We start from the raw sequence: 27,670 nt of genomic DNA on the forward strand, positions 1-27,670 counted from the left end.
AAATCACTGGGGGATGGATGCAGGGGACAGCCGCGGCAGAGACTGCAGGACTCGTGGAGGTGAGTATGTGTTTTTTTATTTTTTACAATTTCACGTGTGTTTCTCCAGCGCGAGTCACGTGCACCCGCATCCACACTACTTCCATGGGGTACGTGTGCGGGACCGTGCTGCCGGAGAAACACTGACATGCATCCGTGCGGAGCACACGGCACACGTCTGCTCCACACGGAGGCACGGGCCACTGGCAGAAAACGTCCGTGCACATATACCCATTGATTTTCATGGGTATACGTGTGCGCGTGTCTCCGGTACATACAGGCACGGACCTAGCACGTACCAGAGACACGGACATGTGAAGGAGGCCTAAAACTAACATGGAAAAGAGCAGAAAGCATTATCAGTTAAGGTCATGAGCTGCAGATGATGAGAACACAGTTTCATATCTTTAGAAATCAATATGTAGGTCACATGGGAAATATTGAGAAGTTCTTTTGCCTCATTCACACGTCTGTATTGAAAGAGAATATGTCAGCAGGTTTTTGCTATGTAAGGCCCCCTTCACACGTCAGTGATTCTGGTACGTATGTCACCGTTTTTATGCATATCAGAATCACGTACATATGCAGACTCATTAAAATCAATGGGTATGCGCACACATCAATAATTTCTTAAGGACCGTGAATCCATGTGACACACATGCGTGTCCATGTGTCCCGCACAGAGACAAGTCAGTTTTTCTCTGGCAAAGCTGATGTCACATGGAAAACTCAGTGATGTGATCCGTGTGACACGTACCAGAGAAATCAATTGTCTGTGAAATAAAATGATTTTCTATACTCACCTGTCTCCAGCACTGCTGTCTTCGGCGCTGCTGTCACTTGCTTCCAGGCCCGCTAATTATGCTCATGAATATTCACTGCACACAGACCAGGAAGCAGCAGTGCAGGAGACATCAGCCCCAGGGACAGCAGTATTGGGGTTAGTATAAAGTTCCTGCTATCCCTCTGCTATCACGGATAGCACATGGAGAACACACGCGTGCCAAAATCATGGCACACAGAAGGCCATACACACCTGTGACGCCCCTGGACTATCAGGTCGTCACAGGGTACTGCACAAACTGTCCTCCCATGCAGTATTCCAAGTCCCTCATGGTTCTGGGTCCCTATCATATAGTGTTGCCCCCAACAGCAAATCAAATCCTAGATACACACTGCACCACACCCACCAGGCACACTAGTTGGCGGCTTGAGTGGAATGGAGTCGTCCACCTGGGGGGTCAGGGAGGGGAGGTGTAGAGTGTAGTCAGTCAGTTAGTACTCAGTCAGAGAGAAGTAAAGTGGCCTTCGAGCTGTGAGGACCTCAGAGGAGGTTGGGAGTGGTGGCTCCCAAGTGAAGCTGTCTAGGTTGCAGACGGTGGTCTGGACCTTAAGGAGTCAGACCCTTGATCGCAGAGGATTGCGGCTAGGTGCCTGGACCTGTCAAGGAGTACGGTCAGCAGCCTGGCACTATCACCGGTCCGGGACCGAAGGCACGGCAGGGTATACGGACCCTAGGTCGGGGAGAAGCTTCAGGAAACTTGTAAATTAACCTGAGCAGAACGAAGCCTTTATGATCTGTTCCCACCCGCTCCAGAATCGGGGCACTAGCGCAACGAGGGTGATAGGGCCTTCCAAACAAACGGTCCAGAAAATCCCAAGCGTGAGCCCTGAGAGCAGGCTCCCACACTTAGCCACAGTGGGGAGCGGGGCCTGGCAAGTTTAGACTACTGGGCCACCACGTTAAAGTTAAACTTAGTGCCACGAGGAAGGTCAAAGATCACCAGGTAACACTATAGGGGACGGGACCCGGATGAGCTCCCCTCAAGCGGCAGCGAAACCCCGAGATTTGGTTTACCCAGTAGTCAGCGTCTGCTTATTGACTGAGGGAGTACCTGAGTGATCCCTGCATCCCACGGCATCCCACCAAGTCCCGGGGCCTTCCCCTACCCGTGAAGAGCAACGACACCTTGCTGCCCCGCTCCATCACCCCGGGTACTCCCATCGGCAGCGTTGGTATCCCCATCGTTACCGTACACCACGGGTGGCGTCATGAACTATAACTCCCCTGTAAATAACTCCCCCTTTACATTTAGAGTGGCCCCAAGCCCCCGGGTCCGGAGACTCTCGAGCCACAAGCAAGCACATGGATCCGAGCGGTTCAATCCGCTGTCGGGGCGGCACACACCTTCAACATGAACAGTGAAAAACGTGTTTGTTTTTCACTGATGTGTGAAAGGAACCTAAGTTGAAAAGAAGACTGCATGCTGTAAGGGTTAACAGAGAATTCAGGCATGCCTGTCTTGTCAACGTCCAATCCATTGTTTATTTGTTATGTTTCGTAAAGTAGCAGGACCCTTATTATTTCTAAGATTGCAAAGTAACAGGCACAACAGTCTGGCACACTCCCTCCTCTGATTGACACTTCACTGTCAATGTACAATCTCCATAAAGAGCCCGGTGTGGGTGGGGAAGCTCACTCAGCTCTAATACATGACTAAATGCCTAAAGCTAAAAATTCTGATTGTGCAGAATGGTTGCACCCAGTAATCTAAGTGATACATTATTGGATACATGTTGCCTACATCATGTTGCTCACAGAAGAGGTTTCAGAAACCTGCAAACAGATTCCCTTTAAACACGTCCATTGAAAAATAGTACTGGTGTCATCAGTGTTTTAGAACAGTGTGTCATCTGTGAACAGTAAATGTGACTGTTTTAACCATCAGTATCTTTAGTGTTTTTTATGTGCTGTACCTGTTTTTCACTGACCCATAGACCTATACTGGACCTTGTTAAACATGCTGCTGGAAATAAATTGGCATGTCTCCTTGTGTTTTGAATGGACACACGATCAGTGTAAAAACACAAAAAAGTGAATAGTGTCGTAGATTATAATGGGTAAATGTTGTAGCTGTGGGAAAAAGCGGTTACTACACGTACGTGCAACAAGAACGTCTGAATGAGACCTTAGCTAAAGTGAGTTCAGATCAGTTAAAAAAAGAAATTGATAGAAGGAATTGATGCTCCTTATTACAATGAAATCCAACCAAATTTTCATACTTGTAATAGTTAAGGCTGCGTTCACATGCAGTGGTCTTATTTTGACTTTTAAACCACCACTCCAGTGTTATTATTTTTGTCAGTACTAGAGTGGTGCTTTGAATCTAAGCCCCCTGCCCCCTATCTTATACTCACACTCATCTTTTACTAACGCCACTCCAGTTTCGCAGCAACATTTTGTGCCTGTGACTTCTACCCGGTCAGAAGGTACATAATAAGATCTCAATGTAAATCTATGAAAGCCAGATGAGTCCAGAATAAGGTTCTCATAGACTTCTATTCTGTTGTAACCTTTGGCGCACTCCATAAAACACTGGAGCTCCCAGCAGGTCACAAACTGACTGACATCGACGAAAACATTGAAGAAAACATATGAAGATGCCGGAGGGTGAGTATAAGATTGGGGGCAGGGGACTTAGATTCAAAGCGCCACTCCAGTGCTGTAATAAAAAAGAACTGCTGGAGTGCTGGTTTAACTGCAACAGCCATGTGGCACTATGGCCCTTCCAATGTTTCCCTGCACAATCCACTAATATTGCAGGTAAAACCTCTGTTTCCCTGCAAGATATATGACCGTGTAGGTAAATAGTATAAGGGATCGCTCACATTAACATTTAAATCGGACTAGTACAATGCGAGAGAAAACAATCGCAAAATGCTGGAATTGTCAGTGTGTCTCAGATTACGCGCACGCATACAAGTCTATGGGTGTAAGAAATAATCAAAGAAGGAAAAATCTGTACAACGACTGAATTGCAAAAGACTTAAATTTTATTAATACAAAAGCATGATAGCAAATAGACAATGTATAAAAAAGTAGAGACAGGTGGTATATGCCAGCAGGTGGCGCCCTCACCACATACAAGGCGTATAGGAGCACATGGTAAATGTATCCATGAGTGCACAGCCAGGGCCTACTCATGAAGCAGGCAGCCCAAGGCTGGACTGGTTATAGACAAACAAACAGTGCTCCTATGCAGTTAATCCAGGATATAGTAAAATCAATGATACAAGGTAAACAAGTACATAACCCTGAATCGACTGCAGTAAATGAATAAGACGTACCTATGAGTGTAGTGAGAGCCCAAAACCCCTACGTGTAAGAAATATCAAACTGCACTGATGTCATCCATGTGCAGTCCGATATACGAGAAACCACTAGAGACAATACCTCTAAAAAATATCTTTATTATAAAAATTAAAATACGTCACCAAGTGCCTTGGATAACATAAATGACATGGACAGTGTGCTAGTGAAAGATCAGATGGAAAAACAGGATGGTGTGAGGGAAAAATCCTGATAAATAAATAGCTAAATAGCGTTTAGAGGGGACTGAATTAAATCCTCCACTTGCCCTTCCTGTCAACGGAGGGTATCATAATTTTTAGGGTACCCCCCGCTCCGGGTGGCTGACCCTCACTATCCCTGTTATTCACTGGCCTAATCCCTCCACCAAGAAACCAGGTGCAATAAGTGAATCGAACCAAGACAAGGACAATGACATAAATGAATTGACTAAATTGGTTCCTAGACTGGACCAGGTTTTCCAGTCACTGCAGCAAAATGGAATGGTTAGGACTGAGCCGGTGGTTCCACCAAGTATGTTGGAACCTCCCGCTCTCCCGGCGCGTTTCCCCCCCTTCCTAACTGGATAGTAAGGGGTTCATCAGGGGTATTTTGCCAAGGACACTTAGAAGGTAGTTCCTAGGGCTGTTTATTATATGAAGTAACATGACCACTGAGGAAGGATTCTCCGGTCGTGATGGTTAGTATACCCACTTAACCTAATAAATAACACACCGACTGCATGTGACTTGGTTAAACAAATTGGCCACAGCAGCCTTTATTACCTATTATTAACATATTAACACAAGGGGGCGCCGTCCAACGGGCGACCCCAAACAAATAATAGGTAACACATAAATAATAACTGTACATGTAACCCCATGTAGGCCCGGTCCAGAAACCACTTCCTCCACCAATATCCCTGGCCGCAACACTCCGACCCAGAGATGAGGTATTAATCACCCCGTGGATTAATACCCCCCAAACCTTGCAGAACCCCGTGCCTGCAATTTACCGGAACCCGGAGACACCATACCAAGACAGTGCCTCTCAGTCCAGCCACCAATCCCTTACAACCGCCTCTGGACCAGACCTACCCCCGCTGCTGCGACAGAACATACGACTCTTAACCTGTATTCCCCTTTTTTTTTTTTTTTTTTAAAACCGCATCATTCCATTTTCTCATTTTGTTTTCTTCTTTTTTTTTTTTTTTTTTTATAAACAAACATAGCCAAAACGAACTCGCAAAACACAAGGGCGGGTGGGCGGGAATCCTTTACTGTCCGGAGTCACAAGGAAGGTAAGACCCCTCCCCTATAGTTTATATACTAGCCCCCTCCCCACCCTACAGTGACCCTATTCCACCAATCCCCTATAAGGGCCCATAATGCCCTTTAATTCACTTTATTAACCCCTCACTCCCTCCCTTCCCTCTGGTCATGTCGCCCCTCCCCCCTATGGGGTCCATGGCTTTCTTGACCACTGAGGAAGGATTCTCCGGTCGTGATGGTTAGTATACCCACTTAACCTAATAAATAACACACCGACTGCATGTGACTTGGTTAAACAAATTGGCCACAGCAGCCTTTATTACCTATTATTAACATACTAACACAAGGGGGCGCCGTCCAACGGGCGACCCCAAACAAATAATAGGTAACACATAAATAATAACTGTACATGTAACCCCATGTAGGCCCGGTCCAGAAACCACTTCCTCCACCAATATCCCTGGCCGCAACACTCCGACCCAGAGATGAGGTATTAATCACCCCGTGGATTAATACCCCCCAAACCTTGCAGAACCCCGTGCCTGCAATTTACCGGAACCCGGAGACACCATACCAAGACAGTGCCTCTCAGTCCAGCCACCAATCCCTTACAACCGCCTCTGGACCAGACCTACCCCCGCCACAGGACAGGACACGTGACACCTTACGTGGCCTGGACCCGCCACACACCCAAGGCTTGCTCCACCATCACGCAAACCCAAGGCCCAGAGATCAGAACCAATCTCAGTAAGGTGAACCCCATCACCCCTTCGAAACTGCCACTTTGGCGACTCCAGATCCGCACATCACACTACACTACCGCCGTTTCTCCGCACGAAACGCGCAACCACCCTGTTCACATGATCCCGGGCGCGATTCAGCTTCTCAACTGACCGTGCCCCCCTGCACACCAATGTGGCCACAATCCGACCATACCACTATCAAACCCGGATACCTGGTCCATAAACGCAATAGATCCATCTTGATGTCCCAGATCAAATCACGTGATGCCCGCACTCCCAAGTCACTTCCCCCCCTACGTGCAAAAACCAACACGTTCGGAGGTCTATCCACCCTGCAATAGTATTCAAACTCCGTCACGCCCCGCTCCATTCCATGCCCCGCACACCGAACCACTTGACCAACGCAAGCGATCTGTCCACCCAACTGCCGACCATTCAGGCGAGCATCGGCCCGACGGGCCCCCCAGAACACGAAGGAGAGCCCCAGAATCCATATCAGGCAGATTCCTACAACCACAAAAACTTTACCAAAACAAACCCCACCAACACCAATTTTTTAGCATGAAACCCCGACAAAGTCACAACCAACTACTCCATAAAGCCCTCACTGGGACAACAACTGTGGGCGCACATAACCCCGAAAAACGATAAGACTCCCACCAACCGATTCGTCCCACCATGTCATCACCCAGGCCACAACGCGAAGCCTCCGCAGCCGCCCCGATCCTGAAGGAATGAGGCCCATAATCTCCCGAGCATTCCCCCGCACAGCGCAAACAACTCCTCAGTACGGCCACAAACTGGTAACGAGACAAACCAAGACCCATCCACGTGCCATAACAGCAGGCCCGGAGGACCGCTCCCAAGCCGCAAAACTTCCTCACCAACTGCCCTGGGCACCACGCATCCATCACAACCAACCTGCCTCGACCCATCAGGTCTGTTTTTGGACCGCCTAAGCTGACACTCTACTCTCCGTCCCACCAATGCCACAACCTCGGACAGCAGACCACCCCCCCTGAACCTGGAAGGGCTCACCAACGCCCCAAAAAGGCTAACACAAAAGCCGTTTCAAAAGCACCCTCTCATAAACTGAGACACAACTTTCCCGCAAACCGTCCACCAATTGCCGTAACAAAACCAAAGAAATGGGCCACCTAGTGTCCCGCTCCTTCGCCCTTTTTTCGAAAAAACCCTTCAAGGCCTGCCGCCCCAAAATTCCGCGACACGCCCCACTCACCCCTGACCTTCAACCAAAAAAGGCCACAGCCGTCACCCTAAGTATCACAGCTGATGCTGACTTCCCAGCCCTGAAATCCTCGCTCACTAGTGCCAGTAGCGCCAACAAGTAATTTGCTCGCCCGTCACCAAACATAACTCCCAGCATCTCCTGCCACTCACCGAATTCCTAATGAAACCCGCAATCAATGCCTCACCAGGCTCCACAAGTCCTCTGGACACTGCTCCGATCTCGTCTGCCCCCCGGCATGAACTCCCACAACCTGTGGACTGAAAATGAGATAAAGCGTCCGCCACCCCGTTATCAACCCCCACCACGTGTTTCGCAACCACATGAACGTTCCACAGTAAACACTTGAGCACCAAATGCCGCAGATAAGCCACTACCGGTCCGGACTCTGCTGACAAGCTGTTCATCGCATGCACCACCGCCTGATTATCGCAGTGATCGCACACTTACATCCCAAAAATTGCGACCCCCCACAATTCCACCGTCACCACGATCGAAAATAACCACAGCAAGGCCAGATTCCTAACCAGACCAACTTGCCGCCATTCCTCAGGCCACCTCCCAACGTACCAATGTCCCTGAAAAAGTGGTGACGAAACCTGCCGACCCGGCCGCGTCCCTGTACAGTTCTAGCACACCATTGGGCACCACCTTCTTCAACCACAAGGCTCGGCCGTTAAAACATTGCAAGAAAAAACATCCCAAACCAGAAAATCCTCCTTGATCTCCCGCGTGACCCGCACAAAATGCGCCGGGGACCGTACGCCTACCCTATCTGCCGCCAAAATCTTGGCGAACACCCGCCCCATTGGCATAATCCTGCACGCAAAGTTCAAACTTCCCGAGCAAAGACTGCACCACCTTCAGCCGCCCTTTCCGTGCTGCCAGCATTGCTGCTACCACTCACCACAAGGCCACCATCTTCCCCTCCGGCAGCCTGCATTCCATAGCCAAAGAGTCAATCTCAGTCCCCAAAGAAAACAAAAAATTACCGCATAACCGTCGCCGGCCCCTCCGACTTATCCTGTGCTAAAGGAAACCCAAAGCTATCCGCCACTCTCTGTAAGGCGAACAACGAGCCAGCGCAAACCATGGATCCCGCCGGACCGACACCAAGAAAATCATCTAGATAGAGGATAATGGAGGACACCCAGACACGTCCCGCACCACCCACTCAGCAAAGGAACTAAACGCCTCAAAATACAAACCAGAAATTGAAACAGCCCATAGGCAAACAATGATCAACATAAACTCATCACCCCACCAGCAACCCAGAAGGTGCTGGCTCTCCGGATGCACCTGCAGCAAACGAAACGCCGATTCTACATCCACCTTTGCCATCAATGCACCTCATCCCGCCGCCCGCACCAAGTCCAGCGCTTTGTCAAACGAGACGTAGTACACTGCCGACAATTCTAGCGCGATGCCATCATTCACTGACGACCCCCCCGGAAATGAAAGATGCTGGATGAGCCGAAATTTATCCGGCTCCTTCTTTGGCACCACCCCCAACCGGGACACCACCAGATTACTGCACGGCGGGCTCTCAAATGGACCCCCCCATCCTGCCCAACTCAACCTCTGTCCCCAACTTCCCACCCACAACCATAGGGTGGTCCCTTGCTGACCGTAAAGTACGACAAACCGGAGGCCATGCCTCGACCGCCGACAAAATCTGAAAACCGTATAAAAAACCAAACCGCAAAATTGACGCCGCTGCCCCGCCCGGATACCTATTTAAAAAGATGGCGCCATTGCCCCTATTTTCACTGGCGTCCTCCCTTTTACCAAAACCCGTCCCCCCTCAGCCGGAGCACTCATGCTCGAACCTGCATGCTGCCCCAAATTTGCACCGGCCGTCGCCAACTTGCCAGCACAAATCCCTTTTTCTGGGTACCCGAGGGCCTGGCTCCCGTTCCCCCCGGCGCCGCCATGAAAGGGGGGGGGAGGGGTAGGCTCGGGGCCGCCATTCAACGCATCCCTAAGGAAATGTCCTCACGGTCCCACCGCATGCCGGGCCGCAACGCCTTCCGCCGCCTAAACTGCACATCATACCGCAGCCATGGCAAACCCCTGTCCGTGCGATACGCCTCCCCCATTGCATCCCGATAGTCAAACAGAGCCGAGCAGTGCTCCGGCTCCTTTTCCCCTATGACACTTGCCAAATTGCAAAAGCCTGCAGCCAATTGGAAAAAAGGGGGGCGAGGAATGAGCATATAACGGCGTTTTTCTTCCTCTTCCCCTTCCTTCTTGGGAGTCGTTCGGCTTCACCTTGTCCAGATTAAATTTTTTTTTTTTTTTTTTTTTTTTACAGGGGTAGCAGGGAAAATATCTTCACATACTCCCCCTTCCCAATCTTGTCCCTCACCTCCCTCTGGAGGTGAGCCCCTAACGGTCCCTCAAAGCACACGTAAACTGAGCCCTATCCGCCAAACGCACCACCTCATCCCCATTTTCCTGTTCTACCGCTGTTTAAACCCGCGGGCTCCACTACTCCACCAACCGCACCCGTCCCTACCGGCGCCGCCTCGCTGCTGACCGACGCTGCGCCCTCCACCGTCGACCCGTCCAGGCCGCTGCTGCCGCCGGCGCGCGCGTTAACCCTGCAACAAGCCCAGCAACTGACTAAGCAATGCTGACCCCCCTTGGCGCTGCCGTGCCCGCAGCCACCTCCCCAAAACTAGCACCCCGCGCCGCAAGCAATGCCGAATCCACGGCTAGCTCACCCGACCGTGGCGCAGAAATGGAAATTGGAACCGCGACGTCCTCCGCCATCTGCTCGTCAGATTCGTCCCCCCGACCTGAGGGCTCCCTCTTCTTCCTCGCTGTAGTCGTCCTCCACCATTCCAGCTCCAGGGGACGCAGCCGATGCCTCCCCTCCACCACGGCCGCCCTCCTGGGCCGCCGCGTGGGCACTGGCGGTGGGCATCCGTCTCTTCCTGTGCGGCGACAGCCCGCGAGACCGTCCTGTCCCCCGGGCCGCCGCTGACCGAATCCTCTTCTTGGAGGAGCCTCTCCCTGAGCTCAGGGGGCTCCCCACCGCCGCCTCCAGCCCTCCAGGGGCCCCAACCGTGGCATCCCGCCGGGTCCTCCCCGGGAGGGGGAGACCGCTGCTGCCGGGCGCAGTACTGATGACCTGAGGGACCTGGCGGGAACCGCAGGGCTCCTGCCGTCCCCCCTGCTCCCCACAGCCTCACGGGTATCCGGGTGCCGCCTGCACACACCGGTCCCCCCGCTGGCTGCCTGCGCCCAGCCCCCCCCGCCACCCACGGGGGGTACTGCTGGCCTCATTCAATTGCAGGGCCCGCTCCCATTTGGAAGCTGCCGCAGGGCCGTGTCACTCCGCAGGGTGCCTGTCACCAGGAGCAGGCCCCCCAGGCTGGGCACGCCCCCTCTCAAACCTCCGATCACCGCTGGGCACGCCCCCCGGTCCCGGGCTGCCGCTGGCCTGGTAATTGAGCCCGAGGCCTGGGACCGGAAGTAGGCCCCAGGCCGGGCCCGCCTCCGTCCAGGCCGCCGCTGGCCTCAGATCGTCGCTGGGCTCGCTCCCGGCCGGGAGACGCCGCTGGGCTCCTCACTCCAGCCCGAGGCCCGACATCAGGAGAAGGCCCCGGGCTGGCCACGCCCCCTTTGCGGCCGCCGCGGCCTCGCCAGAGATTCCTCCCTGCGGCCGGGCAGACGCTGGAAGCAGCCGCTGCCCGCCCTGCCGCGGAGGGTCCCGAGGGGGGCTCTCACTGGGCCTCCTTGCCCCCCCTGCGGCCGGAGAATACCTGATGATGGGGGGGGCCTGGAACGCCGCCCGCGGCCGAGGGGGAGACAAGGGGCAGGTGCCGACGGGGAAACCCAGGCAGCCCTGAAGTGGGACTGCACTGCCTGGGCCCCGTGCACCGCCATCGCTGATCGGATCGTCCTGTCCCGTTCCTGGAGGTCCGCCATGCCGTTGGACAGGTCGGAATCCTTTACTGTCCGGAGTCACAAGGAAGGTAAGACCCCTCCCCTATAGTTTATATACTAGCCCCCTCCCCACCCTACAGTGACCCTATTCCACCAATCCCCTATAAGGGCCCATAATGCCCTTTAATTCACTTTATTAACCCCTCACTCCCTCCCTTCCCTCTGGTCATGTCGCCCCTCCCCCCTATGGGGTCCATGGCTTTCTTATGCTGTGTACCTCCTCTTACGATACCTGGGGAGACGATTGTATCTCTCTTGTCCAAGCCAAAAGGATGCAGCGCAGTTAGCTGGACCTAATTCCTTCACAGATGTAGGAAAGCAGAAGACACCTGGCCTATCATTTATCCAGTAGGCAGTGCAGCACGGTGGTATCGAGATAATTCCTAGGTACCTATGTCCGGACGTGGGCTTCTCAAATAGGGCAGTGGTGCAGATCAGTGCACACGGAACACACAAACTTTTTTGGAAGCAGCCCCCTTCAGCACATGGACTTTGGACTCACACTCTCTGCGTATTAGATGTGCGATAGTGTGACGCCCTGGGCAAGCCAGGGGTCACAGGTCATCACACCACCACACCCTACATCCCAGTTAGGAGCACCAAAGCTACTCAAATCCTTGTTGCCTTCCTCCAGGGGCTGATGTTCACACCAGGGGGTGGGCCAGGCGGTTGGCTCCGCCCACCAAGGAGTACACAGCCCTGGAGGCGGGAAGAACCAGGCAGTGCAGTTCAGGGGAGTGAAGTAGAAGGAGGTGGTAAAGGAGCTAAGTGAAAGTGAAGTAGTAGTGGAGCAAGGAAGAAAAGGAACAAAAGGGAGCGTAGAAAGGCCTGAAGTGAGTCCAGCTAAGTGCAGGACAGGTCAGTAAGGTCAGCAACAGCGGTGATCGTCTGGAGGGGGACTGCTCGGAGGTTGCTTGAAGGACCGCGGTCGAGTAGTGGCCCAGCGGTCTGGAGCAGTATACGAAGGACAGTCAGCACCAGGGCAGGGGCCTCTCGGACCCCGGCAAGGCTAGGAGTCGCCATAATTTGCCGAATCCGTCAGTGAAGGGGACGTCGATCCCCCAACAACCAAGTCCCGATTGAAGACAACCGTCCAACCATTAGTGAGGAACACCGCCACCGCCAGGGCACCAGCTCCTCAGGGCCAGCGTCTGTGGGCAAAGTAGGGCTCCCCCGGCCCATATCCAAGCCGGGGAGCGGGTTACCGGTGGGAACCCATCGCTACCAACTTAGAAACATCAGGTTCAGGTCAGAGGGACATCACCGTTACCTGCTGGGAGAGCAGGTGCAGCCATCCGTGGGAACCATCTTTCCAGCCGTGTGGTTTACCGTAAACTGTGTCAACGTCTCAGGCTGAGTGAGTACCACAGTGCCGCAAGGCACAGCGCTGCCCCCGCATCCCTGCGCCCACCAGGCCCTGCACCCTTCCACCCCATCACCGGGCCCCGGGATCACCAACCCCTACCCACGGAGGGGCAACACAACACCTGGCTGCTCCGCATCACCACTCCCGGGATCCTCATATTGAGCAGCGGTGGTGCTACAAATCACCACAACCGTGGGTGGCGTCACGGACAATCTCCCCAACAAAATACCCCTTTCACTCACGGGCGAGGAGTGCCGCTCGAGAAACCCCCGGGATCCGGAACACCGCTCGAGCCACCACTGAGCAGCAGCAGCCGGACCCGAGCAGAGGGGTGAGCGCGGTGCCGGCACCCTCCTCCCCGCCCGCGATAATAGCGCTCGGGACCCCTGTGTCTCTGCAGATTGAGTGACCTGCTGTAAAGGCCCCTGGTGCTGATAACGTCTATTAGGATGCTGCGGTCCCAAGATAGGGAGGCCCTTTGGAGGAGATTTCCTCTTTTGTCATTTTGCTGCAGGGCTGCTTACCGAGCTGTATATCATATCATAAGTGTGTTTGTAACAGACATCAAGGGGAGCCTCACTGAATCTTCGTTGTCTGTGTTATCCCATGCTTATCTCACAGGTACCTGGGTATCATCTAAATATTGCTGGGCATCTCTAATACTGACTGTAATAGACCCAAGGGGAGTTTCCCTGATTTCTCGTGTGTTAAGTGTTTTTTGCAGGTATCCTACGTGCATCTCATAGGTACCTAGGAATTATCTCGATACCACCGTGCTGCACTGCCTACTGGATAAATGATAGGCCAGGTGTCTTCTGCTTTCCTACATCTGTGAAGGAATTAGGTTCAGCTAACTGCGCTGCATCCTTTTGGCTTGGACAAGAGAGATACAATCGTCTCCCCAGGTATCGTAAGAGGAGGTACACAGCATATGTTACTTCATATAATAAACAGCCCTAGGAACTACCTTCTAAGTGTCCTTGGCAAAATACCCCTGATGAACCCCTTACTATCCAGTTAGGAAGGGGGGAAATGCGTCGGGAGAGCGGGAGGTTCCAACATACTTGGTGGAACCACCGGCTCAGTCCTAACCATTCCATTTTGCTGCAGTGACTGGAAAACCTGGTCCAGTCTAGGAACCAATTTATTCAATTCATTTATGTCATTGTGTAGAGCGCTGCCACACCCCAGGCCCTTGGGATACTCGGTTCCGGGTGGTGGATAATGGGGATCGCCGTCACAGGTGGCCGTGCCCGGTTCCGTTACCTGGGGGGGAGGCGCTCGTTAACAGGGTTATTTTATATGTCACTTGTGACGCCACTGGCGGGTTGCGGTAATAAGATGTGCCGCCGCTGCTATGGTTTTAGGGACAGATGGTATAACAGCAAGTGTGTTCGCACCCTCCGCCAGTAGGGGCTTAAGTCCCATGTAGGTGTGCTGCGCCTTGTGGTGCACCAGTAATAAACACGACACAGTTCTTGCAGATTAACTGGTAATTTACTCACAGATGTTGCAAGTGCAGTTTGGCACAGCTGGTCAACCGACTTTCCTTTGTCCCAGTGCTGACGTGAGTCCCAGTTGAGCCCTTCGTGCACATGCAGAGCTGATGGTCCCCTTGCCTGAAGCTGTTGGTGACCTGCGGCGCTCCGCTCCTTTGTTTTCCGGGCCCAGTATGACAGGCCTCGCGGTCCCTTGTGGGGTAGGCTACTTCTCTGTGCCCTCTCCCGGGTCCTATATATGAGGCTGTGTCCCTGAGTCTATAGGTGGTGTGGTACCCTGGAAGTCACCACACACGGCTGGATCAGCAGACCGCTTGGAGCTGTTGTCTACTCTGGGGTCCAGTACCCCCTCGTGCGTAGTGCCTGGGATCTATCTACCCTCAGGCTACTACCTCCTAGTCGCCTTTTGGGGGTCTCCTCACAATCCTCACACCCCTCTCACTCACTTGCTCCTTTCAACTGTCACTCCTTCCTCTCTGCCAACTCTGCCTAGCAACACCTGTTGCTTCCCACAAGCCACACCCCTTTCCCAGGCTAACAGCTAAGGGATTGGTTTTCACATCTGACCACTGTTAACCCTCTACATGCTGCGCCCAGGTCTCAGGGAATGTGCCCCTACCTGTGTGTAAGGTGTAGGTTGTCAGCATAGGGTGTTCCAGAAAGCCTTAGGATCCTGCAGATCACTGGGGTAGCATATCCCAGGGTGCTGCAATTGTCCTTGTCTTGGTTCGATTCACTTATTGCACCTGGTTTCTTGGTGGAGGGATTAGGCCAGTGAATAACAGGGATAGTGAGGGTCAGCCACCCGGAGCGGGGCGTACCCTAAAAATTATGATACCCTCCGTTGACAGGAAGGGCAAGTGGAGGATTTAATTCAGTCCCCTCTAAACGCTATCTAGCTATTTATCTATCAGGATTTTTCCCTCACACCATCCTGTTTTTCATCTGATCTTTCACTAGCACACTGTCCATGTCATTTATGTTATCCAAGGCACTTGGTGTCGTATTTTAATTTTTATAATAAAGATATTTTTATAGAGGTATTGTCTCTAGTGGTTTCTCGTATACTCTTACCTACACTACCTCACATTATTTGTGGTTTTCTAGCAGTCCGATATACGCAGAGACAGGCAATGGAAAAGATGGAGGGGAGATTAATCGAAGAGGGAAAAGACCATTTTTAATTTTTGCGCCACGTTCATGAATCATGTGCACCATTTTCATGAATTTGGTGCCATAAACCACAGTGAATACCACAAGACAAAAAAGAAAAGAGACTTAAAAAATGCAAATAATGAATCAGGGCCTTGTTTTTCCATGATGACTTTGTGTATACAAATGTTTTACACAGATTCATACATTTATGTTTTCTTGCCATCTGGTCCTGAAGAAGGAAGGGGTGCCTTCCGAAACGCGTAGACCTGTAATTGGAATAAAAGACAACATTGATCTAACAGCTTAATGTTGGTTGTCATTGGCGCGGCTTGAAAACCCTCATCCTATTGTTCTCTGTTATCTGCCAAACCGAGGGACCGCTGCTGTGACTCTGGATTATCTACACACATGCTGATATAGGAGTTGTGACTTTCACAACCCCTATAGGTGAGTAAGATCTCCCCTTGCAATTCTCCCAATGTTATTTGGGTAAGACCCTATTGCGCTTCTTTCCTCCACAGTTTTTTTATCTTGTTACACAGATTCATGAAATGCGATTTTTACAAAATGTCCCTTTTTTTCTTTTTATACATCTCAATCCAGTTTTTCCATACAGTAAGCTTTATGGAGGAGGTAAAAGTTTATATCCAGGTATCACTGTGTCCATGTCTCATAATTGAAAGCATTTTTTATAAACTGATATTAATTAATTAATTTTATCTTTATCTGTTTCATAAAGAATGGATTACAGTGACTTTTTTGATTGTGTCATATCATTTTTTTTTCTATTCTGCAGTTATTTTCATGGTTATCCAACAGAAGCAAGAAAAGGAATGATATCAAAGAAGGGGATACAGAAATCAACAACATTCACCCCACAACAGAATCCTTACTGGATGAAGGCCAAAAACAAAATTTGTATGTATGAAATATTTATATAGAAATAGGGTAACTTTGGTATATAAAAAAAATGTTGACTACCAATTGATATCATTAGTGCACAATTGAGTAAAATGTTATCAAATGCATTGGCTGTGACATAGAGAAGGGGGCTGGCTTAGCTATTGAAATGTATCGGTCAGTCAACTCTATGACACGAGTGTGTCATGGCTTGATGTGATCTCAGGGAGATCTGGGATCAGTGCGTCATAGCCTATTGTTGATCGTAGATCTGCTTTAGTGCCCAATCGTCGTTTACCCTGAGTTGCAGCGCACTTAATTCCATCTGGAACTGAAAGGGTTAAGGTTCATTTCTATCCAGCAGTGATCTAACAGGTAGTTTTAACCTCGGCTACAGGCAGCCACTCCCCTCTGCTATAAACATCTGCTCCTCACTCATCCCTATGCCGGTTATAGCTCTTATCTATGCTGTCCATTTTGAAGGAGCCAGTCTCTGGAGAAGCTGAGGTTTCGCTTCTGTTGCAACTGAGATGTTCCTGCTGGAGATGTTGTGGAGTGTTATTTGTTGTGTCTTTCCCCACCTGTTGTCTTATTGCAGTGGCAAGACTAGAGTTTTCACTAGCCAGGGTGGGTTCAAGGTCACCAAAGGCTTAGGTACGGGACAGCAAAAGGGGAAAATCTAGGAATGTTAGGGATTGCAGGAATAAGCCTCAGGTGAGGTTTAGGAGGTGATCCTGCTCCCCTCACTTTAATTAGTACTTTTCCTGTTTTAAGGTCGCAAAATGAAAAAGATGGGGACAAAGTGAAAACAAAAGCTGTTGGTCCTTTCAAAATAGTAAGTAAACATTGTATTCTGGAATTCATTTGAAAAGATAAGTCTATGTAAATTGTAAAATAAGAAACAATACTAACACACAAAACTTTACAAATGTAGTTTAATTGTGTATAAACGTTTATTATTATTCTAGTATAATATGACTTCTTTTGTGGCTAAATAGTTTTATTTATAAATTGCATAGAACACCTATAAAGGGGGTGTCCTGCTGTGTGATAAGTGAAAAAAAAACTTGTATGTAATAGTATACTTGAAATAAAGTGGTTGTCCTAGTGCCCCTTAAAAATAACAAATCCTATACTCACCTCTGGTACCAGCATGGTTCTAGCGATGTCAGAACTCATAATCCCGGAGCCCATAGGACATTGTTATGGCATGCGAGCCCCGCGACCAATTAGTGCCGGCTTCCTTCTTACCGTCGGCTTGCAGGTTCTAGACTGCTGGACAAAAGCCATATCTGTATGTTTCATATCTGATGTCTTGTAGTGGATAAATATCTTTTTTCACTTTATATAAATTAGCTCCTTCAGGCTTTGGGGTCGATGCTGCCTGAAAGAAATTATTTTAAATAAAAAGGGACGTTACCAGTGTGAAAAAGTAACTGACATAGAACAGGATAACTGATATTTGTCTTTTTGTGAACACATTTTTTGCAGCTCACTGAGCTCTGCTGTGTTGCAACAATATTGCAACACTGTCTGCCTGTGAGATGGAGGCTGAAGCTGAGAGGAACCTGCATATGTGTCAGTTATAATCACACACAGCTCTGCAGTGAGAGCAGGAGATGAGAGACCGGCCCCTACATATCACACTGGTAACCCCTATTCAAAATAATCTCAGGAGGAGGAGTTATCTTCCAGGCGGCATCCACCCCATAGCCTGGAAGAGCTCATTTACATAAAGTGATCAAAGATGATTTATCCACAACAATCCATCTGATATGAGTCATACTGGTGTGACTTTTTCATCAGTCTATATAACCTGAATGCCCTTATTAATAGTTTAGATGTCTAGATTTACCGTATTTTTTGCTTTATAAGACGCACCTGATTATAAGACGCACCCCCAAATTTGGTGAAGGAAAAGAGAATTATTTTTTTTATGTTAAATGGGGTCCATCTTTTAATGCCAGTGTCCGTCTAACAAATCATATAGGGTATATGTCCCTCATAGCCCCCCATCCTAAAATTAGCCCCCTTTATTCTGGATATGACCCCCTTATATTGAATATAGCCCCCTTGTGCTGGGACACGTCCCCCTGTGCTGCTCATGGCCCCTATAGATGGCACACCTCCCCTGTGTTTGATATAGCCCCCATACTGCTGCCCATGGCCCCTATAGATGGCACACCTTCCCTGTGTTTGATATGGCCCCCATACTGCTGCCCATGGCCACTATAAATGGCACATCTCCCCTGTGTTTGATATGGCCCCCATACTGCTGCCCATGGCCACTATAGATGGCACGTCTCCCCTTTGTTAGATATGCCCCCCATACTGCTGCCCATAATAAAATAAAAAACACTCTTTCCTTACCTTCTCAGTGCTGTCCCTCCTCGTGTCTCCCTCCGTGGGGTTGAGCTCCTCCTCCACTTCCTGGTTCTTGCTGCCAGTCATGTGATCGGCACAGCAGAGTGATATCATCTCTGCGTGCCTTATCACATACAGCAGCAGCAGGGGACCGGGAGATCAGCACTGGAGGTAAGTAAAGCTTTTTTTATTTTACTATGGGCAGCAGTATGGGGGTCATATCTAACACAGGGGGGATCATGTGCGATCAAAGGGAGCACAGGCAGATATAATATGCCCCGCTGCCCCAGCCGATCAGCGCGATGCGGTTTCAGCACCACGCTGATGGACAGCGGCTGTGCATATCGTGTTTCCCCGAAAGTAAGACAGTGTCATATATTCTTTTTACCCCCAAAAGTCCCACTATGTCTTACTTTCGGGGTATGTCTTATATTGGAAAAAAAATGTCGATTTTTGTTTTAACTATAAACTTAACATTTATTAACAACCTGAACAGTATGGTATTCACCACAAAACAGTTTTATAAAAGCAAGTGCCAAGAATGTCTTGTTACAACCGTATCATGACGGTATTTCCATGTATAACATGTAAAATAATGAAAAACGGTAAGAACGAACAGTCTGAATATGTTATACTGGAAGATAAAACAGATTTATTCCATGACAACCATGTCACCATCTTCAGGAACATCATCGTAAACATTCACACTCTGAGGTTCCTATGGATTTTCTTGGGACTCTCGGGACTCCATTTCCTGCTGAATCATTGGCCCATATCTCTCATGGGTAGCAACGGCACTGTCCTGAAATGAGCAGGTCTTGTCCAGGTAGCCAGCTCGCAGTGCATTTGCAATGCAGGTGTCAGTGATCTTATTCCATGAATTCTTCTCCCAGTTCACAATCTCTGGCAGTCTGGGCTTCACAAAGTTCCCACATACATTTCTCTCCATTCGGTTTTCAATGTAGTCATTGATTTCCGCACGCAGATAGTCCTTGAACGGCTTGTTAATGGCGATATCCAGAGTCTGGACATAAGCCGTCATCCCTGCAGGAATCATGATTTGGTCGATTCTCCGCTCATGAAGGAAGTTTTTCATGTTTTTGGCGCGGTGTGTGCTGGCTGCATCCCAGATCAGCATCCCTCTTTTATTCCCTCGCATAACAAGCGGCAGCATTAAATCAAGCCACTTCCTTATAACAGCTTGTGTGGCCCAGGCTTTTTCAGTTTCCAGCACATAAATGCCAGAAACCCGCTCAATCTTGTCCTTCTTGCCCTTTGCAATGAGTAGTAGTGTTACTTTAGTGCCATCCAGACGAATAGCCAAAATGCAGGTGACACGGGCACTTTCATAAGCGGTGGAGGGAACGTACACTGAGGAGGCACCTCGTTGATCAATGGTGGTTTGAGCTGCTTGGCCCATGAACACGGCAGTTTCATCCATGGCGATCATGTTGCAAAGACTGTATTTAGAGAAGTCAATGTCATCCACAAACTTCTTGTAGGCAAATGCAAGTTTAACAATCTCAGCATCTTCCAGCCTAAAGAGGGTTGTGGATCTTCTCAAAGACAGGTCATTGCGTTCAAGAAAGTTATCCACCCAGTGCTGTGATGCCTTGAATTGTTCAGGGGAAATGTCAAACTGTGGTGCCACTGCAAGGGCATATTCCTGAATCTGAGCCCTGGTCACCACCAATGTCTTTGCTCTCCTGTTTGCAACCCACTCAGAGACCAGGCTTTCCAGCTCTGTATACATTGGTTGCCGACCACATCCAATCTTGCGCTTTTTAGCCATTCCGCTCTCCACTTTTTCACTCAGGTTAGTGTATTCTGCACGCCATTTTTGGACCAGTCGGTGATCCAACATTTTCTCCTTGCAGAACTCCACTACATTTTTGCCCCAAGATTCTTCGACAATAGCTTTTTTATACTCCATGGTGTAGCTCTTCCTTTTACCACTGGAACCGGAAGCGCTCATGTCTAGAGGCAAAAATATAGCGTACGGTATAAGCATTGTTTATGGTTCCGTATCACAGTCTCCCATAGGGTTACAGCCCCATACAGTATCCCACACAGCCTTCCATAGGGTTGCAGCCCCATACAGTATCCCACACAGTCTCCCATAGGGTTACAGCCCCATACAGTGTCCCACACAGCCTTCCATAGGGTTGCAGCCCCATACAGTATCCCACACAGTCTCCCATAGGGTTACAGCCCCATACAGTATCCCACACAGCCTTCCAAAGGGTTGCAGCCCCATACAGTATCCCACACAGTCTCCATAGGGTTACAGCCCCATACAGTATCCCACACAGCCTTCCATAGGGTTGAAGCCCCATACAGTATCCCACACAGTCTCCCATAGGGTTACAGCCCCATACAGTATCCCACACAGCCTTCCATAGGGTTGCAGCCCCATATAGTATCCCACACAGTCTCCCATAGGGTTACAGCCCCATACAGTATCCCACACAGCCTTCAATAGGGTTGCAGCCCCATACAGTATCCCACACAGTCTCCCATAGGGTTACAGCCCCATACAGTATCTCACACAGCCTTCCATAGGGTTGCAGCCCCATACAGTATCCCACACAGCCTTCCATAGGGTTGCAGCCCCATACAGTATCCCACACAGCCTCCCATAGGGTAACAGCCCCATACAGTATCCCACAGCAATCGCAGCAAGTCTCCATGCAATGTACCGTATGGGGACTTGCCGCGATTGCGCCATAAGTGTACCGCAAGTTAAGGAAACTTTACATGGAGCATTTTGTGAATTGTTTACTTGGTACCGTAATGGCGATCAAATCAATTCCTCTGCGGTGCTGGGTAGAGGTGTGGCTTCTTCCTCATGCAGGAGCCGCTGGGCCAATCAGAGGGGCCACCAGCGGTTGCACATGAGGGCACTGAGGCTGCATGTTTTTGTATGTTGTCCATGGTCCTGATGGACCACGGACAACATTACTGCATCTCCCACGGCCTCCACATCCCTCCGCTCATTCCGCTCCAGATCCATCCGCATCCCGCTCTAACCGTCGCATCCCGCTCTAACCGTCCGCATCCCGCTCTAACCGGCCACATCCCGCTGTTAATGCAGCAAAAGGTACCGGTACTATGGCTTATATTTTTCCAACGTACAGTTTACTATGTCTTATTTTCGGGGTACGTCTTACATTAGCCGACCCCCCTAAAACCCACACTACGTCTTACTATCGGGGGTGTGTTACTATCGGGGAAACACGGTATTATATGAGTGGGAGCAGGAGATCTAATGCTGCCGCCCGCAGCTTTCGCCTGCCCCCAGCACTGCTCCAGAGTGGACCCTGCAGTGTATATATGTATATATATATATATATATATATATATATATATATGTACACACCACCCAGCCCCGTATATTCGGTTTATAAGACGCACCCCCTACTTTCCCCCAAAATTTGGGGGAACAACAGTGCGTCTTATAAAGCAAAAAATACGGTAGGTCAAATGTGGTGACTGATTCCCTTTTAAAGTGCACCAATCACCAGGATTTTCCTATATAACCTAAAGCCAGTGCTATACTGGCACTATCTAGCTGATTCTACACATACCTTTAGTTGTCAGCTAGGATGTATGGGTTTGGAAACATAAGCAAGTAAAGTTTGTAAAATGAGCAGCTTTTTGAATGACAGCAGCTGCTGGTAAACTGATAGCTAGGGTGGATTTAGATAGCGATTCCTGCCCCCCCGCCTGACCATCCTCCCCCTGTTATTTATGCTAATTCTATTATAGAATCGTTTTACTTACTGACTAGAAGGACCTTGCTGATGTCATACCCATGTGACCAGAAGGTGCGGTGCCTCACCAACAGAAAAATAATGTTGCTTCTTGGTATCAGCTATGTTGGCTGAGGCCCCGCCCCTTCTGGTCAGATGGGTATGACATCAGCACAGGTCCTTCTAGCCACTTAGTAAAATGATTCTATAATATAATTAGCATAAATAACAGGGGGAGGACAGACAGGCAGGCTGTGGGAATTACTATGAAGATCCACCCCAGCTATCAGTTGATCGGCAGCTACTGTCATTCAAAAAGCTGTACATCACATGCCTATGATTGTATTTGTTATCATTGCCCGAGCAAGAGAACATAGCTCAGTATCATCAATAAGGTTTAATAGATTATTTCTGAACATACCTATAAGGAATAGATATTACTGGCAATATATTGCTTCAAAGTAATCCCCATAATTTGTTCACGTCTTCTGGAACTTTTAAACCGTATCTGTGTCAGATTTTAGACCCACTATAAGATCCAATGCCATTCTAGTAAGTCAGTCTAACCCTGGGTAGAAGTGTTCAGTAGAGAAGAGCAAACCTTTTCAAGTTCACCAGTGTTGCCGAATTTTCCCCTCAAATTTTATCTGTGGTAAACCTTGCAACCCTCTAATCAACCGGAAAATATGTCTATAGCCCTATGAAGTGTACTAGAATATTATTTGAGCTTTTTACCCTAACATTGTAAAAATGACTTCTAGCTATTTAGCTTAACTAAATCTATGGTAACCAACAGCAGTGTCTGGGAGGTCTTTACGGCTCTAATATTGGACTACTACACTTTACAGCCCCCTTCACATGCACGTGTCTCCGGTACGTGCTAGGTCCGTGCCCGCATGTACCGGAGACACGGGCACACTTAAACCCATTAAAATAATGGGTTTATGTGCACGCACGTGTGCAACCATTGGCCCGTGCCTCCGTGTGGAGCAGACGTGTGCCCGTGTGCTCCACATGGATGCATGTCCATTTTTCTCCGGCAGCACGGGTGTCACGTGGGCCGCATACGTACCACACGGATGTAGTGTGGATGCGGGCTCACGTGACACACGCCGGAGAAACACACGTGTCATTTAAAAAAAAAAAAACACATACTCACCTCCACCATCCCTGCAGTCTCTGCCGCGGCTGTCACCGGCATCCGTCCCCCAGAGAATTTGAACAACGCATCTTCTTCCCTGGGGGCCGGAAGTAGCGTCAGCGGGGCGTGGCCTGTGCCGGACGCTGTCAATCAGCACCACAGACAGCTCTGGAAGAAACAGGTAAGGCGGGACTTTCCGTTCTCTGTGTGTTATTACGTATAACACACGGATAACACGAATGTGCCACAAACACGACACACGGGGACCAAACCACCCCTTTAACACGTACATGTAAAAACTGTTTGTCTTTTACACGTGCATGTGAAGGGGGCCTACAAGTAACTTTTGCAAAAAAAATATTTTTTTTTACACCTACACACTCTGTGTAAGGTAGGTAATTGCATTTAAGTTTCTGGAATGCAGAGAATTTTCTCTTGACCTAAAAAAACAAATAAAATAAAAATATTAGAGCTTGTGTTATCTCACAAGCCAGGAAGCACACTTTCTGTGATACACAAGCCTTGATTTCAGGACTTTTGTTCTAGAGCAAAATTAGGAGAGAGGGGTCTTCATTTACTCTTCTTGTTTGTGATGTATGTAGAATTAAAAAAAAAATACTGTTGTACAGTCTATGCACTCTGACCTCCTTTCTCCAGGCTATAAAATACTAAAATTATTGGCCAGACCTTTTATATTGGTAGGAATAGTTCCCCCTGGCAAGGCAGTAGTAGCCCTCGCCTGACATAAGGAACCCTCTTGCTAGCTGCTGCAATCTTTCGAAATGTGTGAAATGGCTGTTTTATCTTTTTTGTAATCTTCGCAAATGAAATACCAAATTATTCAAATTCGTGGGAATTTGCGAATTTAAAGAAAGTCAACTCAGAGTTAATCCATAACGACGGCTCCTGTTAGCAGTGATAGCTTTCCATTTGGACAAAATATGTTTTAAATCAAATTTTAAAATTTTAATAGCATATGCAAAATATTTTTTTTAGCTATGTTGCAGTTTCCAACTCAGACTAGTGGCTGTGAATGCCTTGTGTAGAGAAGACATAGAAGGGAATGTAGCACTAAATTCTGGTACTATGTCAGAACTTTATGAGTAGGGAATAACATTTCAGGACATTAGTAAAATTAGCAAATCATAGTTGCAGAGTCTATTATTTATTATGCATTGCTTATATAGCACCATCACTTTCTGCAGCACTTTACAAAAATTATCATCACTAGTCTCCAATGTGGCTCCCTATCAGGATGTCCTTTGAGTGTGGGAGAAAAGCAGAAACCTGGAGGAAACTCATGCAAACACGGAAAAAAACATACAAACTCCATGTAGATGTTGTCCATTGTGAGATTTGAACCCAGCACTGAAAAATAAAATTGCTAACCACTGAGCTACCATGCCACACCAGATATAATTCAAATAGATCTTCAAATTTTGCAAGTCTCACATACAATCTTGAATTTATATTCTTTTAAAAAGAATTCTTTTTTTAGTTTCGCTATGCAGATGGACTAGATGTACTCTACATGATCATTGGGTCGCTTGGGGCACTCTGCAATGGGATCTGCCTTCCTGTAATGCACATTGTGTTTGGTGAAATGACCGACAGTATCTTGTGTCACAACTCATCAATACAGAATTCAAGTAAGAATAAAAAAATGAACATTGATAATGAAAATGTTTTCAAAGAAATGTACTATAGTTGGAACATGCAGTAAGAAGTGGCATTAAATAGTATGTTAACTGACCTCCATATTTATACAACCCCTGCTTCACTTCTTCCAAGGCATAGAAAAATTCTAACTTTCACTAAGTGGACATGGCATAGTTCTTTATTGTGTGCCAAATAATGATGAGCGAGTTTCGAAATACGCGGATTCGCGATACTTGTAACGAGTACTGTCTAATATGAGTGTATGCAATCTGAATAGTGTGTGCAATGCAAGTAAATGAGGAACACTAGCAATGTAACGAGAAACCTGAATGCTGTACTATTCGTGCGAATAGCATTGACTTGCATTGCACACACTATTCAGAAGGCATACGCAAGTATTACACAGTACTCGTCATGAGTATTGCAAATCCAAGTATATCGAAACTCGCTCATCATTAGTGCCAGATTCTACAAAAGGACTGCTGCCAATGCATTTTACTTAAAGGAGTATTCTCAGGTTATTAAGTTGCTTAAATTAGTTCAGCAGCATGAAAATAAACAAGTTCAAATTTATTTATTTTTTACACTCAGCTGTCGTTCTCCTGCAATGAGACCTTTTATCTTTCATAGTGTACAGCTCATTTCTAGGGAACTCGGCCACTAGTGTCTGGCTAAATCCTAGCTGAGAGTGTGGAGTAGTTATACTACAGGAAAAAAGCTGTCACAAGTCACCTCTTCCCTACTCATTGATTGCTATACAGCAGTTAGCTGCTCATACCCCTCCCTTTCTCTATCAGCACCTGACAAGCTGTTCTTATCAATCCTGTAGAATCACAATAACTAGCATGTAGTATCATGCAGTATCATGGCTCTCACAGTTCAAAGTTAAGTGGATCTTCAAATGTACTGTCATCTCTACATGCAAATAGAGTGATAATAGTGTAGACTAAGGGTACCGTCTCACTAAACGACATACCAGCGATGCCAAACACGATATGACCTGGTCAGGATCGCTGGTGCGTCGCTACATGGTCACTGTTGAACTGTCAATCAGGCAGATCTCACCAGCGACCAGTGACCAGCCACCAGTCAGCAGCGACTCGTGGAAGCGATGCTGCGCTTGGCAACCAAGGTAATTATCGGGTAACTAAGCAAATGCTTTGCTTGATTACCCGATATTTACACTGGTTACCAACGCACACCGCTTAGCACTGGCTCCCTGCACTCGCAGCCAGGGTACACATCGGGTTACTAAAGCAAAGCACTTCGCTTAGTTACCCGATGTGTACTCTGGCTACGTGTGCAGGGAGCAGGGAGCCGGCACTGGTAGCCTGAGAGCGGCGTACGCTAGTAACCAAGGTAACTATCAGGTAACCAAGCAAAGCACTTTGCTTGGTTACCCGATGTGTACCTTGGTTACAAGCGTCCACAGCTGTCAGAAGCTGGCTCCCTGCTCCCTGCACATTCAGGTTGTTGCTCTCTCGCTGTCAAACACAGCGATGTGTGCTTCACAGCGGGAAAGAAATGAGCAAAACATGAACCAGACCTGTGTGTAACCATCAGCGATTTCACAATAGGGGCCAGATCGCTGCTCAGTGTCACACACAACGAGATCGCTAATGAGGTCACTGGTACGTCACAAAACCTGTGACTCAGCAGTGATCTCGCTAGCGATCTCGCTGTGTGAGACGTACCCCTTAGAATAAACCACTAATCACTGAATGTGTTACTGCAGAACATGTGCTGAGCTTTAAAGTTCTAATTCTACAGTTCTGCTACTCACTAGAACTGTCACTCAAGGAGGAAGAGTGCCCGCCCTGCCAGAAATCAGGAATTGATAAGACTGCAGAACTGTGTGCTGATCAATAGACAGCTTAAGAATAACCCTTTAATGCTCAGGTTTAGTGGTATCATTTGCCATTTGTGTTTAGCATAGCTATGCCAATTATATTATAATTATAATAAGTATCCTGTCATGTTTTCTGTTTACAGCTACTTGTGCACAGTTCAAACCAATAGAAGAACAGATGACTGTGTAAGTTGTGTATATTTATCTCATAATCCCAGCTATAGAGGTGCATCTTACGGACAGCCATTTTCCTCAAAATAAGAAGATATAGAGAACAAATTATCTCTTGAGAGTGCAAACAACTGTGGAAACCCAAAATGTCAGAACTTTTTCATGTGACATCAGGGGTCTAATTAGATCATCCATCGATCCCATCCATATTGATTTAATGTGTGTGGTCAGCTTAAAGCTGCACAAGTGACTATATATGTGTGTATATATATATATATATATATATATATATATATATATATCTACAGTAATATACAGATCTACAGTAATATATAGATTTTCGTGGAGATACATGTTAAGCATATCAGTTCTCAAAGAGATGGACAGGTTCTTTATTAACATTGATCTCTGTAGAGGTAAATTCCCCGCC

General features: G+C 48.3%; 1 protein-coding gene across 2 annotated transcripts in view; it reads left to right on the forward strand.

Moving 5' to 3' along the window:
• ABCB5 (ATP binding cassette subfamily B member 5) overlaps window positions 1-27,670 on the forward strand; it is a 133,846-nt gene that overhangs the window by 36,409 nt on the left and 69,767 nt on the right. For both annotated transcript variants that reach the window (XM_075315382.1, XM_075315383.1), the window contains exons 2-5: window positions 16,201-16,322; window positions 17,079-17,139; window positions 25,060-25,210; window positions 27,213-27,255. In XM_075315382.1, coding sequence (XP_075171497.1) covers window positions 16,201-16,322; window positions 17,079-17,139; window positions 25,060-25,210; window positions 27,213-27,255 — 377 coding nt within the window. The remainder of the gene's footprint in view (window positions 1-16,200; window positions 16,323-17,078; window positions 17,140-25,059; window positions 25,211-27,212; window positions 27,256-27,670) is intronic.

The sequence above is a fragment of the Anomaloglossus baeobatrachus genome, chromosome 6, assembly GCF_048569485.1.
Source record: "Anomaloglossus baeobatrachus isolate aAnoBae1 chromosome 6, aAnoBae1.hap1, whole genome shotgun sequence".
In the NCBI taxonomy this organism is placed as follows: domain Eukaryota; kingdom Metazoa; phylum Chordata; class Amphibia; order Anura; family Aromobatidae; genus Anomaloglossus; species Anomaloglossus baeobatrachus.